Source organism: Sorex fumeus, unplaced genomic scaffold (assembly GCF_029834395.1).
Source record: "Sorex fumeus unplaced genomic scaffold, SorFum_2.1 ptg000072l, whole genome shotgun sequence".
NCBI lineage: Eukaryota > Metazoa > Chordata > Mammalia > Eulipotyphla > Soricidae > Sorex > Sorex fumeus.
Window position 1 is genome coordinate 52,096,630 of NW_026606129.1, and position 22,748 is coordinate 52,119,377.

Below are 22,748 nucleotides of genomic sequence, written 5' to 3' on the forward strand. Positions count from 1 at the left end.
GACCCAGAATTTGGAGCTGGGTCCTCCTGGGATGACCTTAGAAGCAGACTCTTCTCTGCTGAATAGTGAAGTTGTGAATTGGTGACTGCTGGGTTGAGGGAACAGACTATTGACTTAGGCCCACATTTCCTGTTGGGAAATGCCTTCCACAGCCTATCAACTGATCAGTCTGCACCAGGTGTCCACTCTTTCTATCCTTTTTGAAGGAATATGGAAAAGCCCTTCCTCCGGGAGAGCCTTAAGCCTGGCTTTTGTCTGTTGTCTAAAAAGAACACCACAGTCATTCTGGATCTCTCCATTCCAGCTAGTTTCAGTGCCAGGAGAGGACGGAGGCATCTGGTCTTTAAGCAAGCATGATTTTTAGTTGTCTTCGTCTTTTCATTCCCTGATAGGATTTTGCTAAATGGTGGTTTATGGTAATAAACTTTCTGACTTTTGAGCTTTGTCACTTACCAAGGGTTTCTCACTGGGCATCTGCTGCACCCGTGTCCCCAGCCTTGGAGGCAGCCTAGCCAGATCACCATTATTACTAGCTGCTTCTACAACTCTTCTGACCACCCCCTTTTCATTGTTGTAGGGCCTTAGCACACTCTGGGGTTTTGTCCCCAGAGAAGAGAGAAGGAGATATGACTAATGGGTATGTATGCATGTGTGTTTATGTGTTGCAGTTACTCCAAAACTGGAACTTGAGCTTTCACTTTTTCCATAAGCACCCTATCAGACACCCAATTCTCCTACTCATAGAAGCCTTAGACCTACAAGTTAGCTATGCAAATTATTTTTAATAATTTAAAACTAGCAATTCCAGCCAGTGCTTTCTCTTTCAGATGCATCCCAAGGATGAATGGTGAAGGGACTTAGTTGGAGTGGGTTCTTAGGTTGAGGATTGTAGGAGTGAGCTAGCCTGGATCTCTGATTTGTAGATCCAGCTCACAATTAGAGGCCTGAATATTGGGATCCCAAAGCAGTGAGTGTGAGTGTGTGTGCGCACATGCGTGCCCATACGTGTACATATCTTTTGTCGGGGGAAGGGGGTGTTTCTGTGTTCACGTCTAGGAAGTCACAGCAATGGGCTGTGATTATCCAGAAACTGTCCCAACAAGGAATAGTGACTGAAAGGCAGCACATCCCTGCTCTCTATCTATGGTTCCTGAGACTATGTCTTGCTTTAGCTAGGGAAAGGCCTTGGTTGGAGAGGCTGTCCCATCTAAGAAGACTTTCTTTGATATGTGCAGTTTATATTGTTCAGGTGGTGGGGATAGGCTCATGGGAAATTGTAGAATGCTACCATGGTTTTTATTTTTGCTTTTAATGTATCTGAAAACACTTTTCTTCTGTCTCTTTTTATGTGCTGGTAGGCAAGTATACATGAGCAGTGTACAAGGGAATCAGGAAATGTCTCAGAGTCTTACATCTTCTTTGATCAAAAGCTCGTGGTGGTGACTTCACCTGTCATCAAGGCCTGAATGAGGAAAGGATGGTGATATAACAGAGAACAGAAAACTAGGCCTAAGCATTTCTCTCACTCTTGTCTTCCACAGAACATTCTCAAGGACTCTAGAGCCCTATTCATCTGGTTTTGTCTAAATTCTCAGTCTAGGGAGTATACTACTACTTATTAATTTAGGATTACTATTTGTAGTGACTCTTGACTTTCTTACTGTCTTTGTGAATAAAAATTAAACAGACTAACCATTTAAGAAAGTAAATGAACCAGCCTGTATCAGTTCTATTCCTTCCTTCAGATTATCTGGAGTCTTTACCACTACTTTCCCTTTGAGTTGTGCTTTTTTTAAGGGGGTGAGGGAGTGCAGTGGAGAGCAGGGCTACTGCCAGCAAGTTGCTCAGAAGTCACTCATGGCTCTGCTTGGGGAACTATGCAGTGCCAAGGATCAAACCTAGGCCTCCTGCATACACATACTCCAGTCTTTTGAATTATCTCCCCAGCCTTGAGGTAGACTGAAACATCATTCTTCGCCTCTCCTAATTTAGGATAACTTTGTTGGTTGTTGGAATTCTCTTCTGTAGGAATTAGTGTGTGAATACTAGTGATTCACAGTGAAACATGAAATTTCTCATTTTGGTACATGAAGCAAATAGCTGGGATAAATTTTTATTGACAATTTGAGGTATAGTCAAGCTTTAGCAATGTGGGTTAGGCTGTCACTACAGAACAAGTCTCTGCCTCAGTTTCTTCAAGCATGGAATGAATAGTTCTAGAACTGAGCCTCATACCATACCTAGGAGATGTGGAGGCTCTTAAGTCATGTCTTTCCCCTCCTGCTTCTCAGTTCCCTGTAATTCCTCAGAAGGTAGGTCTTCTTTCTGAGCCTTGACTTTCTGTACACCCAGCTAAATCCCTCACCAAAATTCTTCAGAGTTCCTTCCCCACAAGTGACCTCTGGGATATTTTATATTACTCCACTATCCCCACCACATCTGCATCTCGCACCCCCAGGGACCTATCTGAGAAAGCTGCCATCTCCATCTCTTAACTTCAGATTTCATGCCATCCTACTGACTCTTCTGTGTATTCTGCTGGAACCCCTGTCTGTTTTGTGCTACTAGGTTGGCCTAGGCCTTTTATGAATACATGAGTCTTACAATGAACTTCCTGAGTAGGCAGTGTACAACTTCTCTGCTTTTCAGGGACCTGAGTCTATCCTTTTCCTCTCTCATAGGTATATTTGATATAGTAATCCAGTGCATTTGACTAGGTAGGTAGGCAGGATACAGAGGTGGTGCAGTGGGTTGGGGAAGACTTGGGTACTGTGTTACCACCACTGGGATACTTAAAAGAGAGGGGACCTCATACTGTGACCTGACCCAATATCCTCCCTTAGAAGAGAGCTCAGCCCATATGTGTGTATGTGTGTGTGTGTGTGTATGTGAAAGTGTGAGCACACGTGTGTAAACTGTTATCTGGTTGTGTTACTCAGGGTGGGCTGGGGACTCACCAGAAGAATCCCCTCAACCTGCCCAAGACTGGTTTTTTTTCCTGTACCCTCTCCAGAGGGCTCAGGGGAAGGGGGTCCAGGTGAGTTGAGGGGGTCGCAATGGATAACCACTAAGGCCGCACTGCTGCCAGGAGTAGTGGGGGAAGATGGGGTGACCCCAGGGACCTGGCACCTGGCTTTGGTTTTCTGTCTTCTTTCCTCAGGACGCCCCCTGAGGCCTGGGACCTGCACCTGACTTTTGAGGAGCATCTGTGGCTGGTGCTCCAGCTGCTGGTGTGATTATGGGCTTCCCTCTCTCAGCAGGGCAGGTGCTCCTGCCCCAGAGGCTGGGCAACTGGCTGTTTCTATGACGTATTTATTTTTACTTGTGTTTCATGTCACTTTTTTAAAAAAAAGCAAACAGAACAATTGTAAGTCAGTATAACTGCCTATCAGTTTTCTTTATTTCTTTTTGTAAAATAAAATTTAAACTCAAGGAGGCAGTGTTGTTTGATCAAGGAATTGTCTGAACAACTATTTGGCTGGGCGTTGGTGAAAAGAATATAACATAATTTACCATGTTGACACTGGGATGTTATGAAGAGGATTAGGAGAAAGGAGCCTGGAAAAGAGCTTTCTGCTGACTATTCGCAGTCTTTTTAGAATAGGGTTATGATAGGGTTCACTAGGCTTTTCCTGCCTTGACTTATCTAGGGAGACTCAATTCCAGGCTCTAGAACTTTGTTTCCACTTTGTTTCCCCGAGTGGCCAATACTGCTCTCTGGGGCTATTGGAATGATCTAGGGAGTGGTAATAGCCTTGGGTGCAACTTGGGAGATGCTTTCTATTTGTTCACTTAAGGTACATTTCCAGGGGAACACTGAGTAATTTTTTTCTGAAAAAGGATTTGTCAATTACCTTTGCTCTAGAGAAAACAGTGAAGTTGACACAAGAGGACTGAGGCTGGTTCTCAATCATGGCAGGCCCTACAAGGACATCCCTAACTAGCAATGAGTGACCTGGGAAGGAGTGCCCTATCATTGCTCTCAGGAGGTGTGAGATCTGGCCCCTTCTGTTTGTAGAGCATCTCACTCTACATGTACATTCTGATAATCTGAGTTAGAGTTCTCACAGAAAACTAACAAGGGCTTTCACACTTGAAGTGTGGAGGGAGATAGGGACAAATCACTCTTTGGCTTCTCAAGTTTAGTCCCTTAAAAGAGGGACATGAAGTAGAGAGAGAATTTGTTGTGTTGGGAGTACATCCTTTGTATGTAAGAGACCTGGGCTTGCTTGGTCCCCAGTGCCAGATGATTATCTGTGCACCGCCAGGAGTAGCCCCTGAGCACTGCCGGGTGTCGCCCAGAAACCGGAAATGAACGGGGAAGATTACTGGGGAAATGTCCAGAAATTTACTTAGGGGATCTGTAGGGAATTTGTCTTGCGTGCAGCCAGCCCGGCTGAGCCGGGTTCGATTCCTCCACCCCTGTCAGAGAGCCTGGTAAGCTATCGAGAGAGTAGTCAATATGCCAAACACAGTAACAAGAAGTCTCATAATGAAGACGTTACTGGGCCCGCACGAGCAAATCGATGAACAACGGGAGGACAGTGTTTTTGACAGTGTTTACTTAGGGGATATGAAGGGATGCTGTGGGGATCCATTGAACCTTGGAAGTCCAAAAGCACTTGCCTGGCGTGTTTCAGATCCTGCATTTAATCCCCCAGAGATAAAGTCTGGGTGCTGTGGAAGAGAATATATATGTCTTTGGAATAGAAAAGTAGGCATGGAGCATGAATGGGAAGATGGCTAGGTGATCAGGTAAACTCAGACATGCTACAAGGGAAATAAAGTGCCTTTTTCTGTTCCCTCTTGGTAGAGAGAAGTTTTCCAAGGTGGGGGCCAGAGGGCCAATACGTTGGTTAAGATTTGCCTTACACGTGACTGATCTGGGTTCTATACCTGGCACCACATACAATCCCCCAAGCCCCACCAGGAGTAATCACTGAGCTCAGCCAATTGTACCCCCTTTTATGCTACCCCTCATCCCCCCCCCCCCAAAATAAACCTTCCATGGTGGAGGTTACTCTCTGAGATTAAAGGCAAATACTGGGGCTGGAGCAATAGTACAGCGGGTAGGGCATATGCCTTGCATGTGGCCGACCCAGGTTCAATTTCCAGCATCCCATATGGTCTCGAGTAATTCCTGAGTTCAAAGCCAGGAGTAACCCCTGTGCATCTCCAGGTGTGACACAAAAAATACAAAAAAATGCAAATACTGTCAGACTGATGACCTGCAGCTCCAGCACAGGCTAACTTAATTTTTTGATGGGGATGTTGGTTGGGGGCCCAGCATTAAATTGAGATCAGTTACATGCATGTGTTACTCTCTATGCCATCTCTCTGTCCCATTATGCTGGCAGACTTCCAAGTCAGATGCTAAAGCTCTTGTACACCCTGGACTCTGATGTGGAGCTCTGGAGTTTTCCATCCAAGCTAAAGGAAGTGACCAAAGAGGACAAGATGAACAAAGGACAACTACAGATAATTTTTCCTGTAAGAAGCTCCATCAACTTTAAGATGCAGAATTGTACCATAAACACCTTACAGGCGGAGGCTGTCTCTAAACCAGTGTACTGGCCTTTCCGTGCGTCATAGGAAAGACATGTTGCAAGTGTATAGTCCACTTGCTGGGGGACCTGAAGAGTGCTGATGTGTCTGGCGTTCATAAGCAAAACAGGACTGCTACAACCCTGCCAGCCCAGTCCTTAGTGCCTGTGCATGGTCAGCTGCCCATCCTGCCAGTCTTCAGAGGGGAAGCATACCCTTAACTCTAGAAGAGGTTGAATCTTCTGTAGAAGGAACAATATGAAACAGGGAAGGGATGCCAAGATTTTGAATGCCTCTCTCTCCAGCCTGCTCTTGGTTAGTACAGAAGTGGAATCCATAAGATGATTTCCATTTCTCCCTGAAAGCTCTTTGTACACCTGTCTTATAGCCCCACTTGTGCACATAGTTGTTCCTCCAGGTCCTCCACTGCAAGACAGAGAATGTCTGGAAAGTAGACTTTATCTTTGGAGACCTAAAGGGGTTCTTTCTAGTTTGAAGGTTGTCAGGATAAAAGCTGATGATTGAAACTGGGCATGTAGGTCAGCAGTGTAGCACTTGTCCTGCATCTGTGAAGCCCTGGACTCAATGCCCAGCACTACCAAAGGGTAAAGGAAAAGCTAATGATTGAATTTGCCTTGAAGATTTTTTTTTTATTTGACCTGCAGTTACCTACACTCTTAAGTTGTAGGTGCAGACAAGCCAACGGTTCCCAGCCACATACAAGACTTCTGATCTTGGACCCTGGGAAGAGGATGTAGCCCTAATGAGCTCCAGGAGGGTGGGGCCCTGGCTTTGTTCACTCAGATTTCCCAGATCCTACATCTGACTTGACTGCAAGTAGTACTCAATAATGTTAGGAGAATTAATAATCACCCCTATACTGATTGATGGGGCAGGTAGCAGGATGGAGCATTGGAGGCAAGGAAGCCTTTATTGTACTATCCAAAGTTCAAATCATAAGCCTAGACTGCCGGGAGCAAGTGGCTCTGCTTTGCTCTCTTTCCAAGCCTTTTGAGAAGTCCCCGTAGGAAGTAGCTGGACCAAGGTTGGAAAAAATGCCAGAGGCTTACTGTTGGCAACAACACTCCCAACAACACTCTTCCAACGGTCCTCTTTGGTTCTGGCTTCCTGGGCCTGCCCCAGCCTTGCTCTCACCTGTGGACCACCTGACATTCCCCACCCTCACGCCCCCACTCCCGGGCAGGCAGTTGTGCTCTTCCCCAACCCTGATGCCAAGAGGTTGCCAAGTTACCCCCTGCAGCCTCGTAGTTTGTGGGAGGCCGGAAAGCGGCAAGAGGGCTCCGCCCTTGACAGCTCGCTCCCGTGGCGGTGGCGGTGATGGGTGGCTGGGCGCAGCACCGACGCGCACTCGTGGCCATGGAGACCGGGCGGGGCTGGCCTCCGCCCTCTGGGTCCCGCGCGCACGCGCCCACGACCACGGCCACGTCCCCCCGCGAGAGGGGGCGGAGCGAGCGTGCGCAGCGGGCGCGCGCAGGCTCCGCGACCGACCCGGGAGCCGCCTGCGCGGATCGGCGTCCGCGGCGGGCGGCCGCTGAGGTGAGCGCCCGGCTGGAGGAGAGGCGGTCCCCGCCGGGCGGCCCCGCGCGCTCCGTTGGCCCAGGACTTCGGTCCTCCCGGGCGCAACCTCAGGGACCCCCGCGTCCCCTTCGTGACCAGCCCTGCCCCCGGTCTGGGCCGCTCTTGGCGTCTCGTCTTGCCCACCACTGGCCACGGCCTGGCTTCGCGCCCGCGAAGGCGACCTTGGAGCGGCCCTCCCACCCGGGGCCGCCCCCCGGCCCGTGCCGCGGACGCGGGGCACGCCCCGGGCCCGTGGGGCGGGCGGGCGGGCGGGCGGGAGGGGGGACGCGGAGAATGGAGCCGCACTCGGGCTCCGCCCCCGTCCCCGAGGCCGCGCCCCGCCGCCGTAGCTGCAAACTTGAGCGTCCTCTAAGTTGGCTGAGGAGCGTGGGGGGCCCCGGTCAGGTCGTGCCTGAGAAGCAGGGGGCTGGGCGAATAGGCGAGGCGCTGTGAGGAACGGCCGGGAGCCGAGAGTGGGAGGCGGCGCCCCCGCCCCGCGCCGGCTGCCAAGTTTTTGCCTGTGGCGGGGCCCTTTAAGGACCCGCGCCGCCCGCCGCGGCGCACGTGAGCGGCTCCAGGAAGCCGGCGCGGGCCGCCCGCCCTGACGCTCGCCGGCGCCCGGCCAGCGGCGACCACCCCCGGGCCTGCGAGCCAGGGAGCACCCGCGGCCCGAGAGGGGCCGCTGCCTGCCCAAGGTCAGCGAAAGGGTCCGTTTCGGGGCCGGAGGCGGTGGATGGCTCCCCCGAGAGGAGGGGCCCGAGCGGAGCCCCGGGCGAGAGCTGACATTGGGAGGCCCCCGTGTGGCGCCCGAGTTGTTCCCTAGGACTCGGTCGGGTGCAGCCTTGGCGGAGGGAGGAGTTCTTGGAGAGCCGACGGGCATTCCCCGAGGAGGGGGCAGTCGGGACCCGCCGCCTGGCCCGGTGGTTATTTTCTCTCTGCCCCCTCAGCGTTGGAGCACTCGGTCCCGGCGGCGCTGGAGGCCGTGACTTGCTAAAAGCGAGCCTGGCTTTTCAGGTGAGCTTTCTCGGCTCTTTCCTCGCTGTCTCCCCGCCTCCTGCCCCTGTTGCCCACAGCCCCGGGACGCCGGGGCGCGTTTCTCCCCTTTTCGGAGGAGCGGTTGTGAAAAGAAAGGTGAGGACTGGTTGCGTGCAGACCAGACGGGAGGGCCCCCCCAGGGCAGGTGGGACACCCCGAGGCGGAGAGCTCTCTGCTGCGAGCCTCGGTTCAGAGAGATCCCGTGTGGAAGAAATGCTTGGGCTCTTCTGGAAGCCCCCGTTGCCAGGGAGAAGAAAGTTGTAGTGCCGACCCAGATTATCTAGGTTAGCTGCGTTATGGCCCAGGGGCTTTTTTTGTTTGTTTGTTTGTTTTGGGGTCACTCCCAGCGTTGCTCAGGGGTTACTCCTGGCCAGCAGCGTTCAGGAATTGCTCCTTGCAGCGCTTGGGGGACCAGTGGGCTGCCTGGGATCCAACCAGGCAAATGCAAGGCATGCAACCTTCCCCACAGGACTGTCTCCCCAGCCCGTGTTTTCTGATCTGACCTACCTTGTTTCGAGGATTATGAAGTAACCGTGTTTCAACATTTAGACCAGACGCCCCCTAACTTATTTGGCCTACTGCCCCTTTTCAGAAAAAAAAAAGTCACTCAGCCCCCCCCCCAAAAAAAAACCCTTCTTTAAAATCACAAACAGTGCCCCCAGTTGCATCAGAGGTTACTACCAGCCTCCAATCCCTCTCCCTTCTTTGTAGTGGGGGTGGTAACCTCTACTTTTGGAGGTGAGGGGGCCACACCCAGCAATGCTCAGGGTTACTCCTGGCACACATGGGGTGCTGCAGATTGAACCTGGATGGGCCATGTGCAAAGCAAACACTCTACCCACTGTATTGTCATTCTGGCCCCGTATCACCCATTTTGGAAAACTGATTTAGATAGTGCTTACTTAGCTCATAGTCAGTTCTCAGAGAAAAACTTACCAGAGAAAATAAGAGTGAAACTACCCAGAGGCAAGATGAATAGGCCAGGGAATGTGTCCAAAAACAGTGAAACCGCAACAGGAACATGAGTGGTAAAAAAAAAAAAAAACCACCATGGGAAAACACCTTAATATTGACACCCAAATTTTAGATGTTTAGGTTGCCTCTTTGTGAGTCAAACACTGCATATCAACTCCAAAGACAGAATTTTCAGCTAAAAGTGTTGACACTAGAACCTGCAGGGAACAAGTTATTTAGCAGAGATAAATTTTTCTTGGAACTGAAGCACTAAATACATCGGATGGAAATTTTCCTACAGTGGGTCTTTCTTGCTTTCCTTCATCTTTAAACTGATTTTTTTTTTAATTAGGTAACTAGAACCAAATGGCAAGGTTTGGAGCTTCTGTTCATCTTTGTGGAAAGAAAGGCTCACATACCACATTTGTTATGTTCCTAAACTTGCTCTTGGATTACTTCTCAACTTTTTCTGATTTTTTTTTCCTAAAACAATTGTCTTTATTGCTTAGACCATGCAAATATACCAGGCATGGGGAAAGGCTAGTGGGGAAGAGAAAGAATTGTCAGATAAACTGCATATACACACAAAAGGGGGAAAAAAAAATACGTTCCTCCGGGATTATCTTTGAACTAGCACCTGAGGTGTGTGGGGAGATCAAAACCACAGAGATTCACTAATAAACACCACAGAGGGGGTGGAGTGAGGGTGGGAGGAGGAACAGGGTAGTCAGTGGATCCGAGACTTGGTTCCTTCCATAGGCCAGCACCTCTCCCCCACAGAATGAAATGCTCTAGCCAAGGCCGAGTTACCTGTTACTCCTATTTTGTCTTCACATCTACACTGCCTTTACTCCTCCTCCATCTCCTTGCTGTTTCTATTAACTGGCAGAGTGGGGTGAAACTTTTAGCACTGGTACTCAGGTCTGGGGAGGACAGTGCTAAACTCGCTCTGGGGTCCTCTGGATCTGGGTGGTAAGATTTAGAGGACCAGGTGTGATTAGTAAAGGAGAGTTTGCTATGAAGTTTCTTCCTGCAGCACAACTTCCCCCTGGGGTTTGGTTTCTCCTGGTTTCCCTGTTTGTTAATAAGTATTTGGACCCTGCTGTTTGCCCCTCCTCTTGCTGGCAGTGAGCCACAGAGGCTTGGGGAGGCTGGACTGGCACCATGGCTCAGCCTTGGGAAGAAGGAGGCAATGTGGGGAAAAGGCAGAATGACCCATCTCTGGGGAGTCTGGTCAGGGGTGTGAGTATGTCCTTGGTTGTGACTCATACCTGTGACCTCCTATGACTCAGTTTCCCCAGGTGTAACCAAGATTTCTGGCTGACAGGCAGAGCAGCTCTGAGAGCTTCAACGATTGTGATTAAGAAATAAAGAGGCTTGTGGCTTCAGTCATCCTTTGTAGCTCCCTTCTAGGTCACTGTGTGTAAACACTCCTGGCCCCTCCTCCTCCTGGGCCAGAGCTCCCCAGGCAAGGCCAAGAGGTTGGGCCAGACCTAGCTGGCGGGCAGGTGGGCATATTGGTCAGAGCAGGCTCCCAGCCTTCTCTCCCTTCTGTCTCCTTTGCAGCAGCCTCAGGGTGCGGCGTGGGGAGCACAGAACCATGTCTGACCTGCTACTCCTGGGCCTGATTGGGGGCCTGACTCTTCTGCTGTTACTGACGCTGCTGGCCTTTGTGGGGTACTCGGGGCTGCTGACGGGGGTAAGAGTAAGTGCTGGCTCACCCCCCATCTGCAATGTTACTGTGGCCTACAAGTTCCACAAGGGGCCCTATGGCGAGACAGGACGACTTTTCACCGAGAGCTGCAGTGTCTCTCCCAAGCTCCGCTCCATCGCTATTTACTACGACAACCCCCACACGGTAAGCTGCCATCCATGCCTTGGCTAGGATTCTGGCCTGTGTGTGTCAAGGGCAGGGCTTATTGGGGTAGGGGTATTTTAGTGTCTGGGGAAGGGGTGGGAAAATCTTTGAACGAGCCTTTCAGACCCCCTTCTTTTCGGTCCAAGCATTTAATACTGGCTTTCTATTTACAGACCTGGGTCTTTTTCCTCTATCTCTGTGGATTTCTGTGAGTTTGTATATGTGTGCGTTTTGATTTTAGAGTCATACCTGGCTGTGCTCAGGTCTTACTACTGGCTCTGTGCTCAGGAATCACTCCTGTGGGGTGCTGGGGATCAAACCCAAGTGGGCCATATGTAGGGCAAGTGCACTACCCACTGTACTATTTCTTCAACCCGTTCGTGAATTTCTGAGTATTGGAACCTTGCCCCTGTGAGTGCCTAGCCTGTCTGGGCTTTGGTCCTCCACCCCCTCCCCTTGCTGGCCATCCCTCTTCCATATCCATTTGAGGCCAGTACTCTAAGGTCAGTTCTTCAGATCCTGCTGTCCCTTTGAGGTTGTTATTTTGTTGCTGTACCTTCCCGCTCTCAGTTCTTCTGCTAGGGCTACTAGGGCTGCTGCTCCTCCACGTGAGGGGGGGGGGGGGGTAGGAGTCCTCCCTCCCTAGCCATTTTGGAGATCGGATGTTTCTTTGGATGTTCAGTTCTCTACTTGGGAAAGGGCCTGAAGTCAAGTAAAGCCAGGTGAGCTGCTCAGAATGTCCAAGATGCCAGAATCAGAGACTAATCCAGCATCACTGGCACTCTGTAGGCGTCTGGCTGTACTCATAGCCTGCAGTGAGTCAAGACTTACCAATGTAGCTTCCTACCATACCACAAGGTGGTGCTGCCCACAGCTGCATGAACCGGAAGCTCTGTCAGAGCTTCTTCAGCCTGTGCGCTGAGCCTTATGTGTTTTGGGATCTCCAGCACTGGTTTACTTCCTGGAGAACTTAAACAGACAAGTTCTACAGACTGCCCACTAGTTGCTGGCCAGACCTGAAAGGGACCTCCCTGCCTGTGCTAGCTTATGCTTGACCCTGCTCTCCCGAAACGAATGAATCTGGTCTGTGTTCGGGGAATGTTGTGTTCGATGGCAAGTCATCCAGCCCTCCACAAAGGATTCTCAAATAAGGGGCCATACTTTATACTCACACAGCTTGAGCTATGGGTTCAGAGGGGGCGCCTCCTATCTGTAGGGAAGTCTCAAAGAGGAGCTACATTACAGCTGGACCTTCTCCCATGAGTAGAGTTTTGCTCTGCTGGTTTGGGCCTAAAAAGCAAGAGTAGAGACCAGGAGTCCCGGGGAGACAGAAAGTAGGGCTAATGGGCTAGTGCACATGTGGGTGGGCATAGAGAAGGGTTTGCTGGACCAGGTGATGGGAGGCACTGCAGGTTGGGAGGAGTGATGCCACACAGTGTGCCATCTGCGATTCAGTGTGCTGGCAGGGTGGCAGGTGGGGCGGAAAGGAGATGAGGCACAGAGATCATTGAGAAGTTTGGACTGGGGCTAGATGATCACTGACATGACCTAGGTAAGGGATGAGTAGACAGATTTTGATGTCATGTGACTTAGAAATTGCTAGGAGTGGGGTCAAGAGCACTGAGACCCTAGTGGGCTGTGGGAAGCTTCTAAGTAAGACACTTGACTTGTACCCCTGTGGGGCCTATTTTGTTAGTTTCTTCCCTTCATACATGAACTCTTTCCTGGTGTCTTCCCCGCCTTCCACATCTAGCCCCACTGGAGCCCTCTGCAAGGTCTCAGTGGGAGAGAAGAAAGAACTTGCCTCTGCTCTCATTAGCATGTTTGCTGTTCCAGAAGTAGCACATTGCCTTTGGGGTTGGAGGTGCCAATTTCAGAATGGGAAAGGGCCAAGACAGCAGGGTACCTTGGGGTCAGTGCCGGAGACTGATCCAGAGAAAAGTGAGAGAGAACTCTGATGCTGTGGCAGCACTAATTTGGTCTTTCCAGCACAGCCGAAGGTCACTCCTGAGCACATCCAGAGATAAACCCTAAGCACCACTAGGTGTACCCCTGAAATCCCCTCCCACCAAAAAAATCCCCACTGTGGCATGAGGCACTCTCACCATTGCCTCATGGTTCATTACTGTCTCTAGGCAACCTACTATAGGGCATGTTGGGTTGATTTGGTCTGGCCTGACAAGGGTGCCAGTCTATGGGATCATGGCCTAAAAGTACAGCCTCAAGGGCAGCAGGCCTGAATTCTGATTGTGTCTCATCACTGTCCTACTGTGTGACCTTGGGCATAACACATTACCTCTCCGAGCCTCCGTTTCTTTGTCTGCTGAATAGTGATAAAATATCTTTCAGGGGCCAGAGAGATAGCTCAGTGGGCTGGAGTACATGCTCTGCACACTGGAGGCCTGGCACCACAGGAACTCCTAAGCACCACCAGCACAACTCCTGTATACTGCTGGTTGTGACCCAAAAACCTAAGCAATGAAAAAGGTAAAAGGTAAAGGCCCTCCCGTTGATCGTCGATTTGCTCGAGCGGGCCCAGTAACGTCTCCATTGGAGACTTTGTTGTTACTGTGTCTGGCATATCGAATACTCTCGGTAGCTTGCCGGGCTCTCCGAGAGGGGCGGAGAAATCGAACTCGTGTCGGCCATGTTGGCCGATTGTAAGGCGAACGCACTACCGCTGTGCTATCGCTCCAGCCCAAGCAATGAAAAAAGAAGAAAAATAATGTTTCATATGTCGGCAGGCAAGGGTTAAGTTAGCACTGTAACACTGTCATCCCGTTGTTCATCAACTTGCTCGAGCAGGCATCAGTAATGTCTCCATTCGTCCCAGGTTCAGGGGAATGAGACCCGTTATTGTTACTATTTTTGGCATATCGAATACACCACGGGTAGCTTGACAGGCTCTGCCGTGCGGGTAGGATACTCTCGGTAGCTTGCCGGGCTCTTTGAAAGGGATGGAGTTTTACAGGTATTCCCAGTCTACCAAATGTAAGGTTTTGGTTGACTGACTTGTTGTATGGGAGCTTTAGTTTATAGTCTCTGGATCTTGGCCGTTGATGAGATTACATAGCACCAGGGGCAGTTTGTGAGTGTGACTGCCAAGCTACTAGAAAACTGGGGATCTAGGTGGAGGAGGTCTGGTCCCAATCCGAGAAGGCTTGGAGATCTCAGCCACGGGTCCTGCATATCTGGGTTCCTCTGACAGTTCCTTCATGGGTGAGGCTCATCCGAGTGTGTGGAAGGTGGCCTTGAGCATGACTGTGGCTGGATTCTGGAGGTTTTCAGCTGCCAGGGCTCTGCTTGGGGCAGGGAGGGAAACTCAACCCACCCCCCCTCCGAGGGGGCCCCAGTGAAGACAGCCTGGTGCAGGGGCAGGAGATTCTGCCAAGGGTTAAGTTAGTGACTTAAATAAGGTATTCACCCCAGTACCTGACCCTCAACAGATGTCTTCCAACACCACGAAAGAAAAGGGCAAGAACATCTCCAGCACGGCCACGACTCCAGAACACAGAAACCAATTTCTTAACTATCTGACTTTCAGTAGAAATACTTCCAGGGTCAATAGGTAAAATAGCAGAAATCCAAAACCAACATTTAATTCTTGAACCCAGCTGTAGAAAGCAAATCACTTCACAATGCTTTTTCAGCATGTCTGATTTGGGGGGGGGGGTAAACTCTAAATAATAGTGGTGAATCTTTTATTGAAACAATGAATCTAATCAAAGCAAATAGAGTGTTAACTAGAATTCATCTGCCTCACAGGGACGGGGAGGGGTGGGGGGTGGGGTTTTATTGGAGTTCTTCATGGTAAAAAATAAGTATTGGTAAAGGGAAATGTGTTTGATATTTGCATGACTGAGACATAAACCTGAAAGCTTTGTAACCTTTCCCACAGTGATTCAATAAATAAATAAAAAAAAGAAAAGAAAAGGGCAAGAACAAACATACATACTGATTAGTTGTGCTGGGGGTTATGCTAGGGGTTAAACCCAGGCCTAGACCCTTTGCTTGCCTATGGCTAACTCAGAGGATGTTGTGTGAATAAAATGTCCTAGGATTCACACCTCCACAGGCACTGAAAATAACCCAAGATTTCTGTTCCTAAGCTGCCTCCCCCAGTTTAAGCAGTATAAGGTCCTACAGCAGGCTTCAGCTCCTGACCTCAGCTGAGAAAGGCCTGGTGAGAACTCATGTATTCTTATAGTAGGTCCAGGAAGCGACACAGAGAAAGCACCAAAACAGTAGGATTGGAGTGATTGCCATGAACTCGGGTGCTGCTCAAGCACATACGTTCTGGTGATACACATGTATATACATGTATATGAATGTATATAAGTACATGCATCAGCCTAGGGCCCTGTGTGGGACGGAACTACAAGATCTGGGGAAGTGGTTCCTCTGGGGCAGAAGAAAGGATTTCATTTTCTGTCCCGGAAGGCCTTGGTGGAATTGGGGAGGAAAAGGGGGGCATGTGACAGGAAGTAGACAGATTCTGGCAGTGGTTTATAGACAGGGCCCCGCATTCATAGAGTGCAGACCATTTCTTCTCCTAAGTCCTGTGGAAGGTAAGTTCCAGAGTCTGTCAGATATCTCCCTGTGTGCATATACAAGTGTACATACACATGCAAGCATCTGTATGCATGCACACATGCACAGTGGCCTGTGAAGAGTGGCCTACCACAGGTGCAAGTGGCTTGCACCAGTCGTATCATAGGTTGACAGATAGAGTGAGAGAGTTGAGGGCACTTGACTTCTGCCTTTTATGAGATAGACTGCCATTGAAGTTTCCTTTGTAAACTCTAGTGGTTACATTCTGTCACTGTGCCCTTGGGTCTGTCATCTCTGCCAGACTTGCTCTCTAGGTCCTGTTCCACCCTGCGCTGCCTCTGCTACCTCTTCTTGTGCTTAGGGCTTAAATAGCCTGCCAGCCTGCCCCTGTGAGGAGCTTGGCTGAAGCTGGTGGGTCATAGCAGCCAGTTCAGTTTACCTGGCTGAGGCCAAGATGCTTGCATCAGTCATGGCATCAACCAGCAGATAGAGTGAGGGGGTTGGGGACACTTGAGTTCTACCTTTTATGAGATAGACTGCCATTAGAGCTTCTTTTCTCTCCTTGTCCCTTGAGAGCCCTCAATCTGCAGGAAAGAGTTTAGGCCTCATTTCCCCTTCAGTATGTACTGGGCTGGGGTTCTGCTGTCTTTCCTAGAAATTCCAGCATCATACAAATGGCATCTGGAAAGGGGTGAGGGAATAAAATGTTCTAGGATTTGCACCTCCAGCATGGGCACTGAAAATGTGGGCTGGGATGTTCCCTCAGGGCGCAAATCATCCCTCCCTGCCAGCCTTTGGTGATTTTCTGCCAGGTGCATTCCAGCATAAGGCTTTACTGCTTACCAGCCCATGACTGAGAGCCAGGCTCCAAGAATCTTTAACTTCAGGGTTTTTGTTTAAGGGAAAGCTAACTAATAGAATAAAATCTGGCCTTTCATCAGTCCTTGACACATTTGGCATCTGCCCACGCTCCTGAGGGCTTTGTGCTGTGGTAACCCTGTCTGCCTCTGGCCTAGCCTCCTGCAGGTGACCTGAGCCGTGTGAGGAGATAGTGTTCAAGAAACCATTGTGCAGCCCTTTCCTAGCCAGGGTTCATTTCTCAGCTTCCTGAGTGAAGTCAGTCAAATCATCCTGAGTTCAAATCCTGACTCCAACAGTGCCATGCTGTGTGACCTTTACTGACTAGTTTTGCTCTCAGGAGCAAGTTACTAACACAGTGCTGTTTGGATTTCACGAACTGATATGGACAGTGCAATGACTAGGGCAAGCAGTGAGTGTTCGGCCAGATACTGTCAAGATTATGATTAGAAGTAAAAAGAGGAGATCCTGAAGCAATAGTTGGGAGCTCCCAGAAGTTTGCTAGAGCCCCCTTTGGAGGTTGGCATCCTGCTGACTCTCTCCCCCTGATTCAGCCTTGCCTTTAGTGTGGGTCTGTGCTGTGTTCCAGCTGTGTACACTGCCCTGTATATGCACCTCCCGGTGACTGGGAAGTAAAGGAACTCACTATGTGGCTCTTATGTGGCCTCCTGCAGCAGGGTCAGCAAGGAGCTATGAGGCCTCCAGAAGAAGCATTGTGACCAACTCATACAGGGAAGCTTCTGTTTCTCCTCATAGTGTGGTGGTTCAGAATGCCTCCCTGTCCACAGGAACTTCACTGGTGTCTCCTCATGCTCCTGCTTTGTGGGCCAATCCTGGCTGGACTGCCATAACCCAGAGTGGTGGCAGATTCTGTCTCCTTATGCAGTTCCTTCCTGTTGCTCATCTGGCCAAGCATAGATGACAAGAGAAATGACTGATAATGGGTAGAGAAAGAACAGAGAGATGAGAGAGATGCAACTCGGAGGCTAGGCTAGCCTAGGGTGGAGCCTAAATATAGACCTTTTGGGGGCCGGAGTGGTAGTATAGCAGGTAGGGCATTTGCCTTGCATGCGGCCCACCCGGGTTCGATCCCCAGCATCAGTTCCCATGGACATGGATATGGTCCCTCAGTCCCCATTAAAAGTGATTCCTGAACACTCCAGGTTACCCAAAAAACAATAAAGACCTCTGATTGATCCAAGTAGATGAGCTTTCTAACCATAGGACATCTAACTTTCTAGGCCCCTGATAACATTGGAGGGGAGCTTTTGGGTCTCCCAGGAATTAAGGGAACCCATCCCCTGCTTCTAGACCACCATTGCCTCTCCCCAGCCTGTCTCAGGGCCTACTTCACCTCCTGTTGGTGCCTGGTTCATCTGCCTCCCAGTTCAGTGTGGGGCTGCTTAGCAGATAGTTTGCTTACTGAATAACCTCCAGCTTGCTCCTGGCCAGCCAGGGATGGGGGCAGGAAGTGTCCTCACGTATGGAATTGAGAAATCGGTCAAGCCAGAAGAGAGCACCTGTGTTCTGCACAGTTCTGGGATCATGGGAGATGAGCTGTTTCTCTGCCCCGTGACAAGAGTTCCCAAGGTGCAGGGAGAAGAACTGTACTCATGCTATGTACCCGTGTTTGTGCATGAGAATGCACGTGTTTACTCTGGCCCAGTACAACCTGCTATATGCACAGGGCCTTCTACCCATCTGCCTAATGGCTCGGAGTGGTAGGAGGGACGGGAAAGCTGTCAGTTACAATGCAGCAGAGACTGCTCCCTCCTGGTAGGCATTTGGAATCAAGAGAGGAGGGCTGCTTGGCGATGCGACAGAAGGCTTTGAGGAGGAGGCTTTAGTCTTGAAGGATGGGCTAGAGTTTCCCAGGCAGAAGGAACTCCGGAGTAGGGTGGAAAAGGGCATTCCTCTGTCACAGGCAGAGGAAGTAGCTTACGCAAAGGCAGGAAGCCTGGGAGGACGTGGCATGTTTGGGGAGCTGCAAATAGTTCCATGTAGGTGTATGCGGGGGGTGTGGTGGGAGAGGAGGCTGGCAAAGCAGGCTGGGCCAGAGCCGGGATTTGTCCCTCCCTCTGCCACTCAGAGGCTCAGTGGGTGTCTGCCCACCCGAGTTCTGGCCTCTCCTGGGGTTTGGGGAGAGGGGAAAGGAGTGCCAGGGGACTGGACAGTCCTTATCAGTGTTGTGTGGGCCAATCATTGCATGCTGGACTCTGCAATGTTTGGAGTTTTTTCATTTGTTTCTGGGCCACGTCTTGGGAGTGCTCAGGGGGCACTTACCCCTAACAGTGCTTGGTGGTTGCTTCCAGCAGTGTACAGGGGACCTTATAGTATAGGGATCATGCAAGGCGTGCACTCAACCAGTTTTGGAATCTCTCAGGCTCAGGAGTTTTCATTCAGAGATGAATTGGGAGCCAACAAGAGGTCTGAATAGGATGATAACAGGTGTTTTGTTGCCTTTTGTGCACTGAGGAGGATGTTGAGCTGGAATCCCCATGAGGGCTGCTGTAAATGATCACCCGAGAGACTTGGGGAGGCCAGGAGTTGTAGAAATCGCATCCTTCCATCCATTTCACATCTAACCCAGAGGGATGTCAGTTGTAAATATGGTGTAGGTTGTTAAGTACTAGTAAGAAAGACAAGCTTTGAAGCAGTCCCTTCCTTGTGGGGAGAGGGCTTGAGGGTGAGGGGTTGGGGAGAAGGAGGTGGGTGTATACTGGGCTGGGCCTGACAGAATCCCCTGCCCTTTTGCCTTTGGCTAATCTTGAGGCGTAAATGAGGCAATTGCACCATCTGTGGACAAGAGTTGGTACTGCAGGAATGCCCTTCACAGTCTCCCTGGAGGAGTCACATCTTAGGCAGAGAAAATGACTGCTGTGAGGGAGATTTGAGGTGGGGAAACGTTCAGAGCAAAGTGTTGGGTTGTGTTCAGAGATGAATTGGAAGCCAAAAAGAGGTGTAATGTTGTGAAGTTAGCCCGGAAGGCTTCCCCAAGAGGGTGTTTGAGCCAGTGGGGTGGTCAGGGAAGAGCAGCGTATTTAGTTGTTTGGTGTCTAAACATTCTAGGCTGTTTGTTTGGCCTGAGTCATAGCTGCTAGTAACTGACAAGTTACAGGCATTTTCAGAGTGCTGGCCAGGCTGAGCCCTTGTGAAGTACCTCATTTTGAATGTATTTAACTGGTGGAAAGGTGCATTTCTGGCCACAGTTGGCTGGGTGTTGCTCGAGGATCATCCAGCACTGCTTGAGCATGGCAATGCATGTTATCTATTATCTGAACCATGTTTCAGGTCCCAAAATATCTTACTTAATATGCCCTTTTTTGGTGGGGGAGGTTGTGGGGGGGAGGGAGGGCGCACGTCCAGTTGTCTTCTAGGCTTACTCCTCATGCTGTATTACTCAGGGATTGCTCCTGGAGTGACTCAGAATTGACCCCCAGAGGTGATATTCCCAACCACTGTAGTGGTGAATGCATCATATTTATCATCATATCACAAAGCCCTGAGGTGCAAGGGGATCAGAGTAGAAGAGAGTTGGGGGTGACTTGTACCACTGCCTAGAGATGAGAGTCTAAGGTGATGTCCAAGTCTCAGGCAAAGTGAGGATTCAGGTGGAGACCACTCTCAGGGGTTGTGGGCAGGGCTTAAGAAGTCCAGAACGGGAGAAGAGAGACAAGAACAGAACAGCTGAAATGATGTCCTGGTTCTGGCACTGTAGACTGAAGAAGGAGAGGAGCCAGTGGGGTAGAGGGAACTTAAATTTGGGGGTGAGTGGGCCCTGGATCTCAGGAGAAAGGGGCCTTTCAGATCAAGGAAAACTCAGAATTGAGAATTAGGAACAGATACCCAGAAGGGCACATTGGAGGTAAGACCAACTGGGGGTGCTTTGAGGCAGGAGAAATATGGAGCCCTGGCCTCACAGGCCTGGAGTCAGACCTAGGAATTGTCAGGACTTATATAGGCCTGTCACTTGGCTGGGGTTTGAGGACCCAGGGGAGGGAGAAGAGCTGAGGAGGGAAATAGAGTACACTGAAATGCAGGTACTAAGACCCAGAGAAACTCAGAGGAGACTCAGTCTCGGATTGAGCCAGGGAGGGGCTAGGAAAGTGGGGCAGGCCCCAAGATGGGGCAAGGGTTGTTGGAAAGATGGTAGTTGGACCCTACCTGAAGGCAGGAAGAAGATCCCTCACACTAGTTCATCAATAGCCATGAATTCAGCACGATCCCTCTTCCTAACCATTGCTTCCCATAGTCCTGCCACTACAGCATGAAAGGATGGCTTCTTCCTCGCACTGTGCTCAGGGATTACAGGTCTGTCCTTTAGTAAGGAACCAGAGGCCAGGAGTGTGGATGCAAGAATGTCTCCCGAGAGAGTCTTTAGCTCTGTCCTGGTATCTAGGTCTGCATGGCCAGCTAGAGCTGAACCTGAGCTGGCCTGGAGTCCAGGAGGTTGCAGGGCCTTCTTCCTTTTCCCAGCCCTAACACCCTACTCTCTGCTTCCCCAGGTGCCCCCAGAGAAGTGCCGCTGTGCGGTGGGCAGCATTCTGAGTGAAGGGGAGGAGTCACCCTCCCCAGAGCTCATCCAGCTCTACCAGAAATATGGCTTCAAGGTGTTCTCCTTCCCAGCACCCAGCCACGTGGTGACAGCTACTTTCCCCTACACCACCACCCTGTCCATCTGGTTGGCAGCCCGCCGGGTCCATCCTGCTCTCGACACCTATATCAAGGTGAGACACAGATTGAGTATATGTGGGCTGGGAGGCAGCCAGGGAAGATTGCCTTGGCTGGGAGAAAGAGGGTGGTTTGGGGTGGACATACTCCAGGAGCCTTCCTTTGGAGCTTGGATGATGGACAGAAGCTGCTGCCATTTCTTCCAAGTGTCTGGAGCCTTGTGGGTGCCAGAATGTCTCCCAGGAGCAGGGTGAGCTTGTTCAGAGACCTTACCCTGTCAGTTTGACTCTGGCTTGGACCAAACACATCCTCGTGCTCAGTACCCTATGCAGAGGGATGGGACCAACCCACCCCTCCTCACTACACTAGAGGCCAACTGACTGTGGCCCTCAGGCTTCCAGGCCCCATGATCCTTATGTTGTCCCTGGCCTGGCCTCTGCGTAAACATATGGACTGGTTCCTTGAGCTCAGTTCCAGGGAATCGGGGTAGATCCTGTCTCTTCCTATTTCTGACCTGGCCATTGGCACCATTGGCAGAGAAGTTGGTCTGGAAGAAGAGAGCCAGCTACTAGGAGAACTGACGTGAGTCTCTGTGATTGCTTATATTTTTTCAGATGTGCCCCCATTGCATACCTTTCTCTTCTAAAACAATATTGAATCTGGGTGATAGGGAAATAACCCTGTTAGGACTTGGTAGTACTTATTTTTATTTATCTGTTCAGCTTGTACGTGTTGAATGTCTGTGTGCCAGGTATTATGCTGGCTATGATGTGAGATGTTGGTGCATGAAATTGGCATTGATCATGAAGCGCTGGAGATGGGTTTTATATCAGACGATATGAGCTCTTTGCTAGAAAAGATTGGAGTGTGACCAGCTGGTCAATATAGTCAGGGACAGCCTTTTGGGGGAGCTAGTCCTTTGGGCAGAATCTTAAAAGTGTCCTTGGTGAAGGGGTAAAAGGTTTAGGGAAGAGTAAGGTGAGAGCAAGAGTCTGATCTAAAGGCAGTGGCAAATCACTGATGTGTTCTAGCCAGGAAAGCAACTGGATCTGAGCCACATCTGCACAAGAAGAGCAGTCCCCTCCTTGGGCAGGATGGGTTGGGGTGGAGACCAAGAGGGCCAGGTTGAGGTGGTTAGCAGGTAGTCAGAAATCCCAGTATGAATGGAGGTGGAATGACTTGGGGTGGGACAGTGAAAGGAGTTTTGCATCTGATTCAGAGGTAGAAGGTGGATGTGAGGAGAGAGAAAATAGGAATTTAGGCATGGTGAGGGGAACTGGTCCCCTCTAGTCACCATCAGTGGGTTTGTGGTGGTGCTTTTCAGTGATCTGTGGAAAGCTAAGGGAGAGCCTGGTTTTGACATGGCATTCACTGTCTGAAATGGCTGAGAGGCAGCCAACTGGGGCTGTCAGCAGTGATATGTAGACTGGAGTTCTGAGATATCTGGGGACACAAGCCTAGTGGCAGTCTTTGGAAGACTATATTGTCCTTTGGCAGCTTAGACTGAACAGAGGCATGATCGGTGTATCTGGTATCAGGAAACAAGAAGAAAGTTAGCAGGAACGAGAACTTGGCAGAGTCGAGGGAACCTTGTGACTTTTTTACTCCAGAGCAGCTTGGGAAAGGAACGCCCTTGATGATAGAAGTAGCACTCAGACAAATCTGCTTGAGGAGGTGTCAGACTCCGTTGTTATGGCTG

At 50.4% G+C, this 22,748-nt stretch overlaps 1 protein-coding gene across 6 annotated transcripts in view; it reads left to right on the plus strand.

The window, feature by feature from the left end:
- LOC130037908 (testis-expressed protein 264) overlaps positions 1-22,748 on the plus strand; it is a 139,405-nt gene that overhangs the window by 101,235 nt on the left and 15,422 nt on the right. For 2 of the 6 annotated variants that reach the window (XM_056129954.1, XM_056129955.1), the window contains exons 23-24: positions 10,678-10,969; positions 20,884-21,105. In XM_056129954.1, the coding sequence (XP_055985929.1) occupies positions 10,678-10,969; positions 20,884-21,105 (514 nt within the window). Of the gene's footprint in view, positions 1-6,985; positions 7,102-7,678; positions 7,818-8,112; positions 8,137-8,232; positions 8,254-10,677; positions 10,970-20,883; positions 21,106-22,748 lie in introns of those variants that run through there. The other 4 variants (XM_056129956.1, XM_056129957.1, XM_056129958.1 and 1 more) reach the window with 4 other exon arrangements.